Raw genomic sequence first — 16,638 nt, 5'->3', positions numbered from 1 at the left:
AGCGCTCAATTGTCATGAATACTTCCAAATTAAGTTACTTTACCGTAATCCCCCAAATCTTTGTTGCAGATTAAGTGAACGTATCCTCCAAATGTTTAACATGTTTATGTTTTTATACAGATTGACATTAATTATACATATATAAATACATATATATAATGTATTTACATAAATATAATGTATTTACATATATATTTCTTACTGTACATATCTATTTACTTATTACACTTTACATATGCACATACTCTGCACTTTTTGCTTTTTTGCACTTCTGGTTGGATGGCCGACCCCTCCAACCCCGGACAAAAACTGTTTGTGCCCCTTCCATCTGGCAGGAGGCTGAGGTCCATCAGGACTAAGACCTCCCGCCACACGAAAAGTTTCTTCCCGTCGGCAGTCGGGCTCATCAACAGAGCCCGGTCCCCCACTGCCTGACTATAACACTCCACCGGTCTCTCCCCTTCCCACTGCACATGCCACTTTAACTGCAATTCATCACTTTGTCGTCACTCGTCACTTTACTTGTTTGTTACTTGTTCGTTAGTGCACTTTATGCTTAATATTTTTCTTTTTAACTTTTTTAATATTTAACATTTTTAACTTTATTCCCTTGTTTTATACTAACCCATAGCCTTATTCTACTAACCCATTAAATTAGCATTTCATTTTACTCTATTTTATTACTTGTGCACTGCTGTCTTGTCTGTCTACTGTCACGCACTAACCGCCAAGACAAATTCCTTGTATGTTTGCCATATTTTGGTAAATAAATGTTTCCTGATTCCTGATTCCTGGTTGGACTATCAGTACAGCAGTCAAAGAATGCGGTTTAAAGGCGTTACAGTGTGGTCCCAATGTGGGGAAATCTTTCTCCTTGGAAGAACACAACAATAACCAGCTAACAATGTTGATTTAACGCTCAAAGTCCACACTCCTGTACAGTAGGTGGCGGTATGCATCTATTCAAGTTGGTTGCGACCCGCTAATCCAATTAATAGAGGAAGAAAAAGGCAGCTGACCGGCGATCATAGTAAGAAGCGGAACCTTAATGTGACTGAGGTCTGCAGTCGGAACTTTAAAGTTGTGACACCCAGCCGTTGCTTCGTCTTGTGGCGGTGCAGATAATTCATTTAATCGGTAATTAAGCAACAATGTCTTCAGTTGAGAATTTGAGAGAGTTTGTCAACGAGCGACTATCTGCTGCTGCTGAAGAAATATTCGGAGTTTTTAGAAGTACCGTCGTCGAGTACCAGGAAGAGATCGACCGGCAGCGCAGACTGTTGGATGTTTTATGGAAACCCGAAGTGAGGTTACACAGGATAGGTGAGAACAACTTTGTTAAAGAAAACTCTGTTGTCTAAAGCAATAAAGACGAGACATTATTCAAGTTTCTTTTTTCAAACCAACGTGTTCTTTAACTTACCAAAAGAACAGTAGGACACGTGATATTTATGGTTTATAAACACTCGTTGTATTTATACGCTCAAACGTTTATCTTCTATTCCTTTTGTCCCTCCAGAGCTCCCACAGTCACGTGTCTGTAAGGAGGAGGAGCTTCTCTCTGACCAGCAGCTCTGTCTCCAGGAGAGGAAGCCCAGTCTGGACCAAGAGGACCCAGATCCTCCAGAGATTAAAGAGGAACAGGAGGAACTCTGCACCAGTCCAGAGGGAGAGCAGCTTGAACCGAAGCAGGAGGCCTTTACGTTGACTCCTACTTGTGAGGAAAGAGGCCACGGTGAAGATCAACTTCTGGACTCGTGTACTGATGAAGCTGAGAGTGTGGTACAGGAAACATCTCTAGAATACATTTCAGTTGAAAGCACCGCTGTAGTTGAACTAAACAATGACCACCAGCTTCTCTCTCACAATCCTCATGAATCTGATGGCCGAGATCAGAAAGGAGTAAAACTTAGTTTAACATCAAACAAGGAACCAGCTCCTCCGAGTGAGAAGCGATTTTTGTGCAGAGATTGTGGGAAATACTTTCATAATAGAAATAGCTTGTTGGCCCACGAGAGAAGAACCCACAGAGTTGATCAACCATATGTATGCAACACCTGTGGGAAAAGATTCATTCATAAATCCGTACTCAAGGCCCATAAAAGAGTCCATAGTGATGAGAAACCCTTTTCTTGTGAACTATGTGGAAAAGAATTCAGATATAATAGTGATTTAAAAGCCCACATGAAAGTTCACACTGGGGAAAGGCCGTATTCCTGCACCACCTGTGGGAAAACGTTCTCTCGGCCATCATCTTTGAAGTATCATTTAAGAATTCATAGTGGGGAGAAGCCATATTCCTGCATCACTTGTGGGAAAACATTCACTCAGTCATCACATTTAAAGGCTCATATAAGAATTCATAGTGGGGAGAAGCCATTTTCCTGCATCACCTGCGGGAAAACATTCACTCAGAAATCACAATTGAAGTGTCATACATCAACCCACACAGGGGAAAGGCCGTATTCTTGCAACACTTGTGGGAAAACATTCACTTGGACAACAGTGTTGAAGCGTCATATTAGAATCCACAGTGGGGAGAAGCCATATTCTTGTAGCACCTGTGGGAAAACATTCTCTCGGCCATCAAATTTGAATTATCATTTAAGAATTCATAGTCGGAAGAAGCCATATTCTTGTAGCACCTGAGAGAAAACATTCACTTGGACAGCAGTATTGAAGCGTCATATAAGAACCCACAAGGGGGAGACGTCTTAAAGTAAATATTTGGAGCAATTAAGATTTAAAAAGGCGTTGAAGCCTTCTATAAGAACGGAACATAAATGCTGCATTTGAGAGAAAAGTCTTTTGTCACTTGTTCGCTAGTGCACTTTATTTTTTTATTAAACTTTGTCTTTTTTAAACTAACCCATATCATTAGCATGTTATTTTACTTTATTACTCGTGCACTGCTGTCTTGTTGTCTATTGTTATACTGTCTACTGTCACGCACCAACCGCCAAGTCAAATTCCTTATATTTATGACATATTTTGGCAATAAATGTTTCCTGATTCCTGATTTTCATCAGCTAAATGATATGTAATGTAATAACCAGTCATTAAATGTATATCATTTTTTGTCATCCCCCAAATCTTTGTTGCAGATTTAGGGAACATATCTTGCAAATGTTTTGAAATATATATTTGTCTATCTGACAAATTAATTGTCAATCTACGAAAGGTCCTGCAATAAAAATGATGGATCTCTTAAACTGATAAACCCTCAAATGATGTTCACTCGTGATTTCATCCTGCCTGAGTTTTTTTGTGGAAAGCAGTTTTAGAAAAAAGTCAAAAGAAAAAGATCGACCTCCCAATCAAACATTTTCCACTTATGAAAAAGTTCAGAGGTACATTCATATACAGAGTAAAACTATTTGGGCTAAAATGAAAACTATTGTGTAGTACGTGGAAGACATCAACCAAATACCTGGTTGATTGTGGGATAATATTTGGAAACCCAACTTGCAGTTAAACAAGATACGTGTGTAAAATGTATTCTATAAAATACTGATATACAGTGCATCCGAAAAGTATTTACTGCGCTTCACTTTTTCCACATTTTGTTATGTTACAGCCTTATTACAAAATGGATTAAATTCATTATTTCCCTCAACATTCTACACACAACTGGGTGAGTGGGGAGCACGGTCGTCCTCCAATCAGAGGGTTGTGGGTTCGATCCCAGGCCCGGCTAACCTGCATGTCGTTGTGTCCTTGGGCAAGACACTTAACCCAACATTGCTCCTGTAGCTCCGACTACAGTGTATGAATGGTAGTTACTGATGGCAGGTGTCACTGTGTATGGTTCTCCTGTCATCAGTGTATGAATGGGTGTGAATGGGTGAATGATGTCATGTAGTGTTAAAGCGCTTTGAGTGGTTGGAAGACTAGAAAAGCGCTATACAAGTACAGTCCATTTACCATTTACCAACAACCTGCAAATCTTCTAAAAATAAAGAACGAACAAACATAACATGTACATAAGGATTCACAGCCTTTGCCGTGACGCTCAAAATGTAGCTCAGGTGCATCCTGTTTCCACTGATCATCCTTAAAATGTTTCTACAACTTGATTGGAGTCCACCTGTGCTGAATTCAGTTGATTGGACATGATTGAGAAAGGCACACACCCGTCTATAAGGTATCACGGTTGGCAGTGCATATCCTATACATACTTTGTCGTCACTCGTCACTTTGTTACTTGTTCGTTGGTGCAACTTTTTTAATATTTAAAATGTTTAACTTTATTGCCTTGTTTTATCCTAACCCATAGCCTTATTCTACTAACCCATTGCATTAGCATTTCATTTTACTTTATTTTATTACTTGTGCACTGCTGTCTTGTCTGTCTACTGTCGCGCACCAACCGCCAAGACAAATTCCTTGTATGTTTGGCATATTTTGGTAATAAATGTTTCCTGATTCCTGATCAGAGGATAAACCAAGCCGTGAAGTCCAAGGAATTATCTGTAGACCTCCAAGACAGAATTGTATTGAGCCACAGATCTGGCGAAGGGTACAGAAAGATTTCAGCAGCATTGAAAGACTTTCAATGCTCTTGTATCCAGCAGCACCATCAAGAATCTTGAAGTTTTCTTCGACCAGGATACGTCCTTCAACGCACATAAAAAGACTTCAAGGACTGCCTTTTTTAATCTACATAATATATCAAAATACAGCAACTTCCTGTCTCAAAGTGATGCAGAAAGATTCGTTCTTGCGTTTGTTACTTCTAGACTGGATTACTGTAATTCTTTGTTACCAGGGTGCTCTTGTAAATCTCTTAAGCCTCTCCAGTTGATTCAGAAGGCTGCAGCATGTATATTAACAAGAACTAAGAAAAGGGAACATATTACTCCTGTATTAACTTCTCTGCATTGGCTCCCTTTTAAATCAAGAATATCATTTCAGGTACTTCTCCTCACCTACAAGGCACTTGTTGGTGAGGCACCGTCTTATCTTAAAGAACTCGTAATGCCGTATTGCCCTACAAGGCAGCTGCGCTCCATAGATGCTGGGTTACTTGTTGTTCCTAGGGTTTTAAAAAGTACGATGAGAGTCAGAGCCTTCAGTGATCAAGCTTCTCTTTTGTGGAAGCAGCATCCACTTTCAGTCTGGGGGGCAGATTTGGTCAGCTCTTTTAAGATGAAGCTTAAAACTGTCCTCTTTGATGTCGCTTACAGTTACAGCTGGCTCAGGTTTGCCCGGACCAGCCCTTAGTTAAGCTGCTTTAGGCCTAGACTGCCGGGGAATGATCACTTTCCCATTAAATTGTATTATCTTTACCCAGAAGGGTAATACAATAGAAAAATTGTCTTAAAGCTGTATTTAATGGGGGAAAAAAATCACGTAATTGCACTGTGTAATGAAACTGCTACTCAAACTACACACTCCAGTACAGTAGGTGGCGGTATGCATCATTTCATGTTGGTTGCGACCCGGCAATCCAATTAATAGAGGAAGAAAAAGGCCGCTGATCGGCGATCATAGTAAGAAACGGAACCTTAATGTGACTGAGGTCTGCAGTCGGAACTTTAAAGATGTGACACCTAGCCCTTGCTTCGTCTTGGCGGTGCAGATTTAATCGGTAATTAAGCTACAATGTCTTCAGTTGAGAATTTGAGAGAGTTTGTCAATGAGCGACTATCTGCTGCTGCTGAAGAAATATTCGGAGTTTTTAAAAGAACCGTCGTCGAGTACCAGGAAGAGATCGACCGGCAGCGCAGACTGTTGGATGTTTTATGGAAACCCGAAGTGAGATTACACAGGATAGGTGAGAACAACTTTGTTAAAAAAAAAAAAAAAAAAAAACTCTTGTCTAAAGCAATAAAGACGAGACATTATTCAAGTTTTTTTTCAAACCAACGTGTTCTTTAACTTACTAATAGAACAGTAGGACACGTGATGTTTATGGTTTATAAACACTCGTTGTGTTGATACGCTCAAACGTTTGTCTTCTATTCCTTTTGTCCCTCCAGAGCTCCCACAGTCACGTGTCTGTAAGGAGGAGGAGCTTCTCTCTGACCAGCAGCTCTGTCTCCAGGAGAGGAAGCCCAGTCTGGACCAAGAGGACCCAGATCCTCCAGAGATTAAAGAGGAACAGGAGGAACTCTGCACCAGTCCAGAGGGAGAGCAGCTTGAACCGAAGCAGGAGGCCTTTACGTTGACTCCTACTTGTGAGGAAAGAGGCCACGGTGAAGATCAACTTCTGGACTCGTGTACTGATGAAACTGAGAGTGTGGTACAGGAAACATTTCTAGAATACATTTCAGTTGAAAGCATCTCTGCAGTTGAACTAAACAATGACCACCAGCTTCTCTCTCACAATCCTCATGAATCTGATGGCCGAGATCAGAAAGGAGTAAAACTTAGTTTAACATCAAACAAGGAACCAGCTCCTCCGAGTGAGAAGCCGTTTTTGTGCAGAGATTGTGGGAAATACTTTCAACATAGAAATAGCTTGTTGGGCCACATGAGAAGAACCCACAGAGTTGATCAACCATATGTATGCAACACCTGTGGGAAAAGATTCTCTCATGAATCAGTACTCAAGGCCCATAACAGAGTCCATAGTAATGAGAAACCCTTTTCTTGCAAAACATGTGGAAAATATTTCAAATGTAGTTATAGCTTAAAAGCCCACATGAAAGTTCACAGCGGGGAAAGGCCGTATTCCTGCCTCACCTGTGGGAAAACATTCACTCAGTCATCAAATTTGAAGTCTCATATAAGAACCCATAGTGGGGAGAAGCCACATTCCTGCACCGAATGTGGGAAGACATTCACTCAGAAATCAAATTTGAAGTCTCATATAAGAATTCATAGTGGGGAGAGGCCATATTCCTGCATCACCTGCGGGACAACATTCTCTCGGACATCACGTTTAAAGCGTCATATAAGAATCCACACTGGGGAGAAGCCATTGTTGGAGCCATTCTGAATACGGCAATGGGATGGCGCTGTTTTTGCCACCAGCCTATTTAACGCCAGGGCTAATTAGTGCAGGTGTGGCGCACAGCGAGGCAGATAACTTTTGACCGTGAGGCACGGCGGATTGGGAACTGAATTGTTTGTTATTTTTGTTATAAATAAATGGATTGACATATCCGATGTTAAGTTCAGAAGTTTGGAAAGTAAGTTATTTGTATTTTAAGCCACAAACAATTCGCCGGAAAACACGAGTACAAAACAACTTAAATGTGCGCCAACAATTAGTCAAAAGTTTGGCTCAGTATGAGAAAAAGACCGATCAAGTTTAGACGGCACGATCCTTGTGCTGTTTGAGCACCTTGTCTTCGACGGCGATCGGCTGAATGGAAACGCTGTCGCGTGCTTTGGATATAGCGTTAGTCGTATTCTACGGGCGCAGCGCGTCTCACATTGGACAGTGGAGCAAACCACGCAGCCACGGGCGGAGATCGGTGACCGGTAGCGGGGATCGGCGGCGGTGGACGGTGACCGGTAGCGGGGATTGGTAGCGGATGTCGGTGAAACTACGCTGGAGCCTCACAGTGGATAGTGAGGCAGTCCGAACTCGGTCACGACGGAGGTTGGTGAGCGTTCTCACATTGGTCAGTGAGGATTGGACACTACGTCACCAAGTGAAGAAAAGTTGGTTGGACCTGGAACGAGCCGCGAGGTATGAGCAGTTAACACACACGAGTAAGAAGGAATGAAGCAGAGCTGCCTGCAGTTATTAAAGTGTAAACGGCAGGACTAACGAACACAATGTATGGACATTTGGTTTATCGACATTGACATTTTCCAACGAGGACTTGAAATAAGAGACATTTGGGTTTGCAAGAAAATGAAAGTGTTAATGGTTTGTTTTTTATTCTGATGCTCGTTTTCATGATATTGTGAAATATTGCTGTTTCTGGGTGGTTGACTGGAAAACAAGGTAAAAGGGATGAAGATCATCAAGGTAGTGAGGTAACAAATGTGTCAGCTGACTTACAAAAGGTTAATGAGGATGAAGCCTCTGTGAAAAAAAGGTCTGTAAAATTGACACAAAAAGTACTGCTTTCCAAACTAGGTGGCTTAGAGACACTAAGGAAATCCAAGTTAAGTAAAGCTGCCAATATAAAACAAACTGTTCAAGGGTTAATGTGTCAGTCTGGTTATGAAGCTGAAATAAAAGGTAGCTTCAGCAAATATCAAGCCTTGATTAAAGACGCAAAAGTTGCACATAACCAACTGCTTGAGTTGCTTCCCGTAGATGAAAAGGAAAGGCATGAAACCTGGTTCAAAGCAAAGCTGTTAAGTGTAAACGAATTTTGCCATTGCGTAGAAAATCGTTTTAAGAGTGCAAACAATGGTACTACTGAAACCGTTGCCCTTGAGGATGATATAAAGCCAACGGATAGTGTATCAAATGTTGGTACATCATCATGCACTAAAAGCCGTACCAGTGAAAGATCAAGTCGATCAAGCAAAGCTGCATTGGAAGTTGTACACGCGCAAGCAAAAGCCAGGAAAGCTGCACTCATAGCACGTGCAGCAGCGTTAAAAAAGAAACATGAATTGGAAAGGGAGGTGGAATCAATAAGGAAAAAACTGGAACAGGTGGAAATGGATGCTGAGATTGAAGCCTCAGATGCAGAATTGGCAGTACTGCAAACATTTTCAGATCAGGATGGTATGGAGTCGTACATTGAGAAGCAAAAATCAAAAGAAAGCCCTAACGTTTCTGAGGCGAAGTTTGAAAAATCTACAAGATTGATGAGTAATAAAGGTTTATCTACTGCTAATGTTGCACATGCAGTTGATGACAATTCTACACAACAGATTCTGCAAAGGCAAAATGAAATATCCGAGCTGCTCTTACAACAACACAAAGCAAGCCAACTGCCACCTAGACAACTACCTGTTTTCGAAGGTGACCCATTGAAGTTCAAAATGTTCATGCAAGCTTTTAAGCATTGTGTGGAGGATAAAGCTGCATCTAAAGGGGATTGCATGTATTTTTTGGAAAGGTACACCCAGGGGGCGTCCTCACGACCTTGTGCAAAGCTGTTTACATATGAGTGCGGAGAGAGGTTTTGAAACAGCTAAAGCTCTCCTACGGGAACACTTCGGCAATGAAACAAAGATTACAGCAGCATATATGGAAAAGGTTCTCAACTGGCCTGTGGTGAAGCCTGAAGGTGTTTTGTTTCTACAGGACTATGCATTATTTCTACGTGGATGCTATAATGCAATGTCAGATTTGGAGGACATGAAAGAGCTGGACTTGCCGGCTAACCTCAAAACTATTGTTTCAAAACTTCCTTTTAAGTTGAGGGAAAAATTTAGAAGTTCTGCTTGCGGTATTCGGGAGCGACAACTCCGCAAACCTAACTTTAAAGACGTTGTACACTTTGTGGAATATGAAGTAAAAATCTTGTCTGATCCTATTTTTGGTGATATTCAATCTACTGAAAGAGAGAGGCAGGTTAAAAGGGATGTGTATACAGCCAAGCCTAGGTCGAAGCAAGGTAACTTTGCTACAAACGTCTGTGCTGTTAGCAAAGTGCAACGCAGGGACACACAAGAAGGTAAACACAGGGAGAGCAACATCGGCATCAATTGTTTATTCTGTTTGCAAGATCACAGTCTGGATGAATGTCAACAACTTACAAAAAACAAACATCGTGAAAAGATCAACTTCTTAAAGGAAAAGGGAGTATGTTTTGGGTGTCTCAACATTGGGCATTTGAGCAAAAATTGCGATAAGCGGAAAACCTGTGAAAAATGCAAACAGAGCCATCCAACAGCTTTACACATTCACGTCAAACAAGTGGACAAATCAATGAACAGCAGTGGCATCTACATTACATTACATGTCATTTAGCTGACGCTTTTATCCAAAGCGACGTACAATAAGTGCATTCAACCATAGGGTACAAACTCAGGAGAACAAGAAACAAGAAAGTGCAATTTCCTCAAATAAGCGAATTTACAATTTGCTATAGATGAGTGACGTCACAAGTACAATTTAAGTGCTGCAATTTGTTAGTCTTTAGTCGAGGTAGAGTCTGAAGAGGTGTGTCTTTAGTTTGCGGCGGAAGATGTGAAGGCTCTCTGCGGTCCTGATGTCTTCAGAGAGCGCGTTCCACCATTTCGGCGCAAGGACAGCGAAGAGTCGAGACCTAGTCGAGTGTTTTGCTCTCAGTGAGGGAGGGACGAGTAGTTTTGCAGATGCAGAGCGGAGAGTGCGGGTTGGGATGTAGGGTTTGACCATGTCCTGGATGTAAGCTGGACCCGATCCGTTCACAGCATGGTACGTGAGCACCAGTGTTTTGAACTGGATGCGGGCGGCCACCGGTAGCCAGTGAAGAGAGCGGAGGAGTGGAGTAGTGTGGGAGAATTTCGGAAGGTTGAAGACCAGTCGAGCTGCTGCATTCTGAATGAGCTGCAGAGGTCGAATGGCGGTGGCAGGGAGACCTGCCAGGAGGGAGTTGCAGTAGTCCAGGCGGGAGATGACAAGAGCCTGAATCAGTACCTGCGCTGCCTTCTGAGTGAGAAGGGGACGTATTCTCCTGATGTTGTAGAGCGTGTATCTACAGGATCGCGTTGTCGCAGTGATGTTGGGAGTCAGGGAGAGTTGGTTGTCGAGTGTGACGCCGAGGTTCTTAGCAGTCGAAGTGGGCGTTAGCACAGAGTTTCCAAAGTTGACTGTCAGGTCCTGGGTAAGCGAATCTTTTCCGGGAAAGAGAAGTAGTTCAGTCTTGTCGGGGTTGATTTTCAGATGGTGGGCGGACATCCACTGAGAGATGTCAGTTAGACAGGCAGAGATCCGAGCCGCCACCTGGGTGTCCGAGCGAGGGAAGGAGAGAATTAGTTGGGTGTCATCGGCATAGCTGTGGTAGGAGAAGCCATGCGAGCGAATGACAGCGCCAAGAGAGTTGGTGTAAAGCGAAAACAGGAGGGGACCCAGCACGGAACCCTGAGGAACTCCAGTAGTAAGAGGACACGGTTCCGACACAGATCCTCGCCAGGTTACCCGGTAGGTGCGGCCATCGAGGTAGGACGAGAGAAGGGAGAGAGCAGAGCCTGTGACACCAAGTTCTTGAAGGGAGGAAATAAGGATCTGGTGGTTGACCGTGTCAAATGCAGCAGAGAGGTCCAGAAGGATGAGGACAGAGGAGAGAGAGGCGGCTCTAGCAGTGTGGAGTTGCTCAGAGACAGCAAGGAGAGCAGTCTCTGTAGAGTGGCCTGCCTTGAAACCTGACTGGTGGGGGTCAAGGAGGTTGTTACAGTGGAGATAAGAGGAGAGTTGATTAAAGATAGCACGTTCAAGGGTTTTGGACAAGACGGGAAGAAGAGAGACCGGTCTGTAGTTGTTTTCTTCAGAAGGGTTGAGGGTGGGTTTCTTCAGGAGAGGGTTGACTCTTGCCTCCTTCAGAGAATTGGGAAAACAGCCAGATAACAGAGCGTTGTTGATGAGAAAGGTAAGGAACGGAAGAAGGTCAGGTGCGATAGATTGTAGAAGATGTGATGGAATGGGGTCAAGAGGGCAGGTGGTCGGACGGGCAGAGGTTACTAGGGTAAGAATTTGGTTAGGAGAGAGGGCGGTGAAAGAGGGAAGTGAGGGCGAAAGAGGTGAGGTCGGTGGGACGCGAGAAGTAGGTGGTGGGTTTGAGAAGGAGGAGCGTATGTCAGCTATTTTCTTGGTGAAGTAGTTGACAAAGTCTCCCGGAAGAAGGGTGGAGGGGGGAGGAGGGGGAGGGGGTTCGAGGAGATTGGAGAAGATCGAGAAGAGTTTTTTGGGGTTAGAGAATGAGGATTCGATTTTGGACTGGTAGAAAGAGCTTTTGGCAGCAGAGATAGAGGCAGAGAACGAGGAGAGGAGAGATTGAAATTCAAGCAGGTCGTCAGGTCGTTTATATTTACGCCATCTCCTTTCCGACGCTCGCATGGTGGCTCTCATGGCACGGACCGGTTGAGACAGCCACGGAGCCGGAGGGGATTTGCCAGTCCGTCGTGTCGTAAGAGGGCAGAGAGAGTCTAGAGAGGAGGAAAGAGATGAGAGGAGAGTCTCTGCAGCAGCGTTCGGATGCAAGAGTGAGAAGGAGTCAGTTGAAGGGAGAGCTGATAGAACAGAGGATGCCAGCGAGGAGGGAGAGAGGGAGCGAATATTGCGACGAGCCGGTATAGAGTTAGTCAATGAAGGAGGTTTGTTAGTTATAGAGAGTGGAAGGGAGTAAGAGATGAAGAAGTGATCAGACACATGAAGTGGAGTTACAGAGAGGTTAGTGGTAGAGCAGTTTCTAGTAAAGATGTAGTCAAGGTGATTGCCGGCTTTGTGAGTAGGAGGAGAGGGAGTGCGTGACAGAGCGAAGGAAGAAAGTAGGTGTACGAGGTCAGATGACTTCTCTGTCTGGATGTTGAAGTCACCCAGGAGGATGACCGGAGGACCATTTTCGGGGAAATTAGACAGGAGAATGTCCAATTCTTCCAAAAAATGACCTAAGGAGCCTGGCGGACGGTAGAGGACAATGATGGTTAATTGTACCGGGTGAGTGATTGTTACAGCATGGAATTCAAAGGACAATGGGGTGGCTGGTGGTAGAGGGTAGAGAGAAAAGCTCCATTTGGGTGAAATGAGTAGACCTGTGCCACCACCCCTACCAGTGGGCCTGGGAGTGTGGCTGAAGGAGAAGGCGGAGGAGAGAGCGGCTGGGGTGGATGTGTTCTCGGGTGTGATCCAGGTCTCGGTCAGAGCGAGGAAGTCGAGTGACTGCTGGATAGCAAAGCCGGAGATGAAGTCAGCCTTGCGAGTCGCTGACTGGCAGTTCCAGAGACCTCCTGTGACGAGGTGCTGGACGTGTGAGGAGCGGGTGGGATAGGAGAGAGAGGAGAGGTTCCTATCCCAAGGAACCTAAACCAGCTGTAAACCATACGCTTGTGTCAGCTCAGACATTTGGGAGCCAGACCGGGGCCGGTGGTAGTGGAATGCTCTCCATCCTGCCAGTTCGGGTAAAAGCACAAAAGGGCAACAAGGTCATTCAGACTTATGCTTTTCTGGACAATGGCTCGACATCCACATTCTGCTCTGAAGTTCTTATGCGTAGACTTAATCTTACTGGAACAAAGTCCAAAATAGGTTTGTTAACGATGAGCCCAAAGACATCAGTGTCAACATACATTGTGAATGAACTTGAAGTAGCTAGCCTTAATGGAACAAGGTACTACAGTCTTCCAAATGTTTACACACAGAAAAAGATGCCAGTTGACACAGCAAACATCATAAAACCAGAGGACATATCACAGTGGCCTTACCTTGATCACATTGAAATCCCTGAAATTGATGCTACCGTGGAGTTATTAATAGGTACTAATGCTTCAAAGTTGCTAGAACCATGGGAAATTGTGAATAGCCAAGGTGAGGGTCCTTTTGCTGTTAAAACCCTATTAGGGTGGGTGATCAATGGCTTAGGAAAGGATTCCAAAGACAATAGGAATGGCATTGGCTATCCTTCTGTTTCTGTAAACAGATTATCTGTAGAATCACTTCAGCTGTTGTTGGAGAAGCAGTACCAAAGTGACTTCAATGAGAAAATCGCCGACGACAATGAAGAAATGTCAAGGCAAGAGGCAAGATTCATTAAAATAATGGATCAATCTGTAAAGTTAAAGGACGGACATTACATTTTAAAGCTGCCATTTAAAGCCCAAGAGGTAACTTTGCCAAACAACCGTTGTATTGCTCAACAGCGCCTCATTGGACTAAGAAGGAAAATGGAAAGAAATGAGAAATTCCATCAAGACATTTTCAAGAAAGCTTGTGTATTCATCAGTAGTGGCTATGCAGAAATGGTACCACAGGATGAATTGCGTTGTGGAGAAGATAACCTGTTCTAATATACCTCATCATGGAGTATATCACCCACGGAAGGGCAAGTTGCGAGTTGTCTTCGACTGTGGAGCTAAGTTTAAAGGAACGTCTTTGAACGAACAACTTCTGCAGGGTCCGAACCTTACAAGTTCCTTAATAGGAGTGTTTCTACGATTCAGACAAGAACCAGTTGCTTTTATGTCTGATGTGAAGTCTATGTTCTATCAAGTTAGAGTGGCCGACGAAGACAAAGACTTTCTAAGGTTCCTGTGGTGGCCTAATGGAGATCTGCACAAGCAAGTTGAAGAATATAGAATGACTGTACATCTCTTTGGAGCAGTGTCGTCGCCTAGTTGTGCATGTTATGCTCTAAGGAAGACAGCAGAGGACAGTCGGAATGGGTTTTCGGAGGAGGTGATTGACACGGTATATAAAAATTTCTATGTGGACGATTGTCTGAAAAGCTCACCGTCTGTGCAGAAAGCAGTACAGATTGTCCAGGACCTGACTGAACATTGCCAGAAAGGAGGGTTTCATCTTACACAGTGGATAAGTAGCAGTCGCAAAGTCCTTGAAACAATTCCTGAGAAAGAGCATTCTAAAAGTGTGAGTGAACTAAATTTGGACATAGACCAACTTCCGGTGGAAAGGGCACTGGGGCTACATTGGTGTCTGGAAAATGACAAGTTTAACTTCCATGTGAACTGCAAAGAACGGATGCAAACACGGCGAGGGATTCTATCAGTCACTATTGCAGTGTACGATCCCTTAGGGTACGTTGCGCCAGTCCTTCTTCCAGCCAAGCACATATTACAAGAGTTGTGCAAAAGGAACTATGGCTGGGATGAAGAAGTTCCACAAACCCTAAAACAGCAGTGGATAAAGTGGCTAACTGACCTGAAAGAGATCTCAGAGTTCCGAATGAGTAGGTGCTTGAAACCACATGACTTTGGAACACCAGTCCACGCCCAGTTGCATCACTTTGCCGATGCCAGCGAAAGGGGATATGGCACGGTAACTTACCTAAGGTTACAGAACAAAGCAGGTCATATTTCCTTTCTTCTTGAAAAGTCCCGAGTAAAACCTCTTAAACCCGTAACCATTCCTCGTTTGGAACTCACTGCTGCCGTTTTAGCTGTTCGAGTGGACAGGATGGTAAAATCAGAGTTACAGCTTTCTTTGTCAGAATCCTGTTTCTGGACTGATAGTACTACAGTCTTGAAGTACATCAGCAATGAAAACAAAAGGTTTCAAACATTTGTGGCCAACAGAGTAGCCATCATTAGGGAATCTTCAGAGCCAGCACAGTGGCGCTATGTTCACACAAAACAAAATCCTGCAGATGGCGCATCTAGAGGACTGACAGTCCATAAGCTTTTGAACAGCAAAACATGGCTATCAGGTCCAGAATTCCTGTGGAGAGCAAGAGAAACATGGTTACAGTACGAAGTGGAGTCCACATTGGAGGAGGATGATCCAGAGGTCAAAGTGGAAATCTCCACAAACGCAATAACCATTCAAGAGGATAATGCAACCAGCCAACTCATCACCTATTTCTCTGACTGGAAAAGGTTGAAAGTCGCAGTTGCATGGTTGCTGTTGGTCAAAGGGACTCTATTGGAGTTGAGTCAAAGAAGGAAGCAACTTGTGAAAGATGGAATGGCTAATCTTGATGTTGACAGAAAAATGTTGGAAGCCAGAAGGTCGTTCAAACGAGAACGTGTATCAACGGAGGATCTATTAGCAGCAGAAAACGCTATCCTTCAGTTCTGTCAGAGGGAAAGATTTGACACTGAGATTTGTGCACTAAAGACAGGAAAACCTGTAAAAGGGTGTAGCCCTATCTACAAGCTGAATCCTGTCTTAGAGGAAGGACTGGTAAGAGTTGGTGGAAGATTGTCCAGGACTGCAATGCCCGAAGAGAGCAAACATCCAGTCATCCTGTGTAAAGATCAGCACATCTCCATGTTAATTCTTAAAAATATTCATGAACAGACAAGACACGGTGGGAGAAATTACATCCTTTCCAAATTGAGAGAGAAGTTCTGGGTCACTCATGCCAATGCAGCAGCAAGGAAAATCTTGTCAAATTGTCCTTTTTGCAGACGTCACCAAGGAAAATTATGTGATCAAAAGATGTCGGATCTTCCCAAAGAGAGGATTACTCCAGACTTCCCTCCATTTACTAACGTGGGCGTGGACTATTTTGGGCCTATTGAGGTAAAACAAGGACGTTCTTATGTGAAACGTTATGGAGTTATCTTTACATGCATGGCCAGCAGGGCAATTCATTTAGAAGTGGCACACTCGTTAGACACAGACTCCTGCATCAGTGCTATTCGTCGATTCATATGCCGAAGAGGACCCGTGGCACACTTTCGCTCAGATAATGGCACAAATTTCACAGGTGCAGAAAAGGAACTAAAAAGAGCAATTGCAGATTTAAACCACAGATCAATTGAGAAGGCTTTAATTCATGACAATATCAAGTGGACGTTCAACCCACCTGCAGCTTCCCATCATGGCGGTGCTTGGGAAAGCATGATCAGACTGGTCAGGAAGGTCTTGGTATCTGTTTTACATCTACAGACTCTAACTGATGAAACGTCAGTCACAGTCTTATGCGAAGCCGAAGCAATCTTGAATGACCGACCAATTACGAGAGTTTCTGAGGATCCTAATGATTTAGAGCCACTAACACCTAATCATCTTCTTACTTTGAAAAGAATACCAGTTTTGCCTCCAGGTCTGTTTGATCAAAAGGACCAGTACGTAGGACGAAGATGGAAACAGGCTCAGTATCTTTCAAAATTGTT

The 16,638-nt window shown here is 43.6% G+C and overlaps 4 protein-coding genes across 4 annotated transcripts in view; 3 read left to right on the top strand and 1 right to left on the bottom strand.

Annotated features, from left to right (window-relative positions):
* LOC120827066 (uncharacterized) overlaps nt 1–16,638 on the top strand; it is a 57,528-nt gene that overhangs the window by 24,880 nt on the left and 16,010 nt on the right. The gene's annotated exons all lie outside the window — the stretch shown is intronic.
* LOC120827080 (uncharacterized) lies at nt 1,021–3,212 on the top strand. The gene is made up of 2 exons (XM_078081583.1): nt 1,021–1,323; nt 1,520–3,212. Exons 1-2 carry the CDS (start codon nt 1,152–1,154, stop codon nt 2,647–2,649), a joined length of 1,302 nt encoding a protein of 433 aa, XP_077937709.1. The 5' UTR covers nt 1,021–1,151; the 3' UTR covers nt 2,650–3,212.
* LOC144383024 (uncharacterized) lies at nt 4,808–8,157 on the top strand. Its single transcript, XM_078081584.1, has 2 exons — nt 4,808–5,776; nt 5,982–8,157. Exons 1-2 carry the CDS (start codon nt 5,605–5,607, stop codon nt 6,941–6,943), a joined length of 1,134 nt encoding a protein of 377 aa, XP_077937710.1. The 5' UTR covers nt 4,808–5,604; the 3' UTR covers nt 6,944–8,157.
* Nucleotides 9,820–13,133, bottom strand: LOC144383603 (uncharacterized). Its single transcript, XM_078081865.1, has 3 exons — nt 13,071–13,133; nt 12,616–12,865; nt 9,820–12,462 (listed from the first exon to the last, which is right to left on the bottom strand). The coding sequence occupies exons 1-3, from the start codon at nt 13,131–13,133 to the stop codon at nt 10,004–10,006; spliced, it is 2,772 nt and encodes a 923-aa protein (XP_077937991.1). The 3' UTR covers nt 9,820–10,003.

Source organism: Gasterosteus aculeatus, chromosome 10 (assembly GCF_964276395.1).
Source record: "Gasterosteus aculeatus chromosome 10, fGasAcu3.hap1.1, whole genome shotgun sequence".
Classification (NCBI taxonomy): domain Eukaryota; kingdom Metazoa; phylum Chordata; class Actinopteri; order Perciformes; family Gasterosteidae; genus Gasterosteus; species Gasterosteus aculeatus.
Note: the sequence above shows the minus strand (reverse complement) of the source record. Positions and strands in the feature narration are given on the sequence as shown.

Bases quoted from the DNA above. Each gene is read 5' to 3' on its own strand.
- LOC144383603 (XM_078081865.1), bottom strand. From the start codon at position 13,133: ATGTATGTTGACACTGATGTCTTTGGGCTCATCGTTAACAAACCTATT. The intron at 12,866-13,070 runs GTAAGATTAAGT...CAGCTGGTTTAG, and splicing joins CTATTTTGGACTTTGTTCCA to GTTCCTTGGGATAGGAACCT. The intron at 12,463-12,615 runs GTAGGGGTGGTG...ACCGTCCGCCAG, and splicing joins CCACACTCCCAGGCCCACTG to GCTCCTTAGGTCATTTTTTG.
- LOC144383024 (XM_078081584.1), top strand. From the start codon at position 5,605: ATGTCTTCAGTTGAGAATTTGAGAGAGTTTGTCAATGAGCGACTATCT. The intron at 5,777-5,981 runs GTGAGAACAACT...TTGTCCCTCCAG, and splicing joins AGTGAGATTACACAGGATAG to AGCTCCCACAGTCACGTGTC.
- LOC120827080 (XM_078081583.1), top strand. From the start codon at position 1,152: ATGTCTTCAGTTGAGAATTTGAGAGAGTTTGTCAACGAGCGACTATCT. The intron at 1,324-1,519 runs GTGAGAACAACT...TTGTCCCTCCAG, and splicing joins AGTGAGGTTACACAGGATAG to AGCTCCCACAGTCACGTGTC.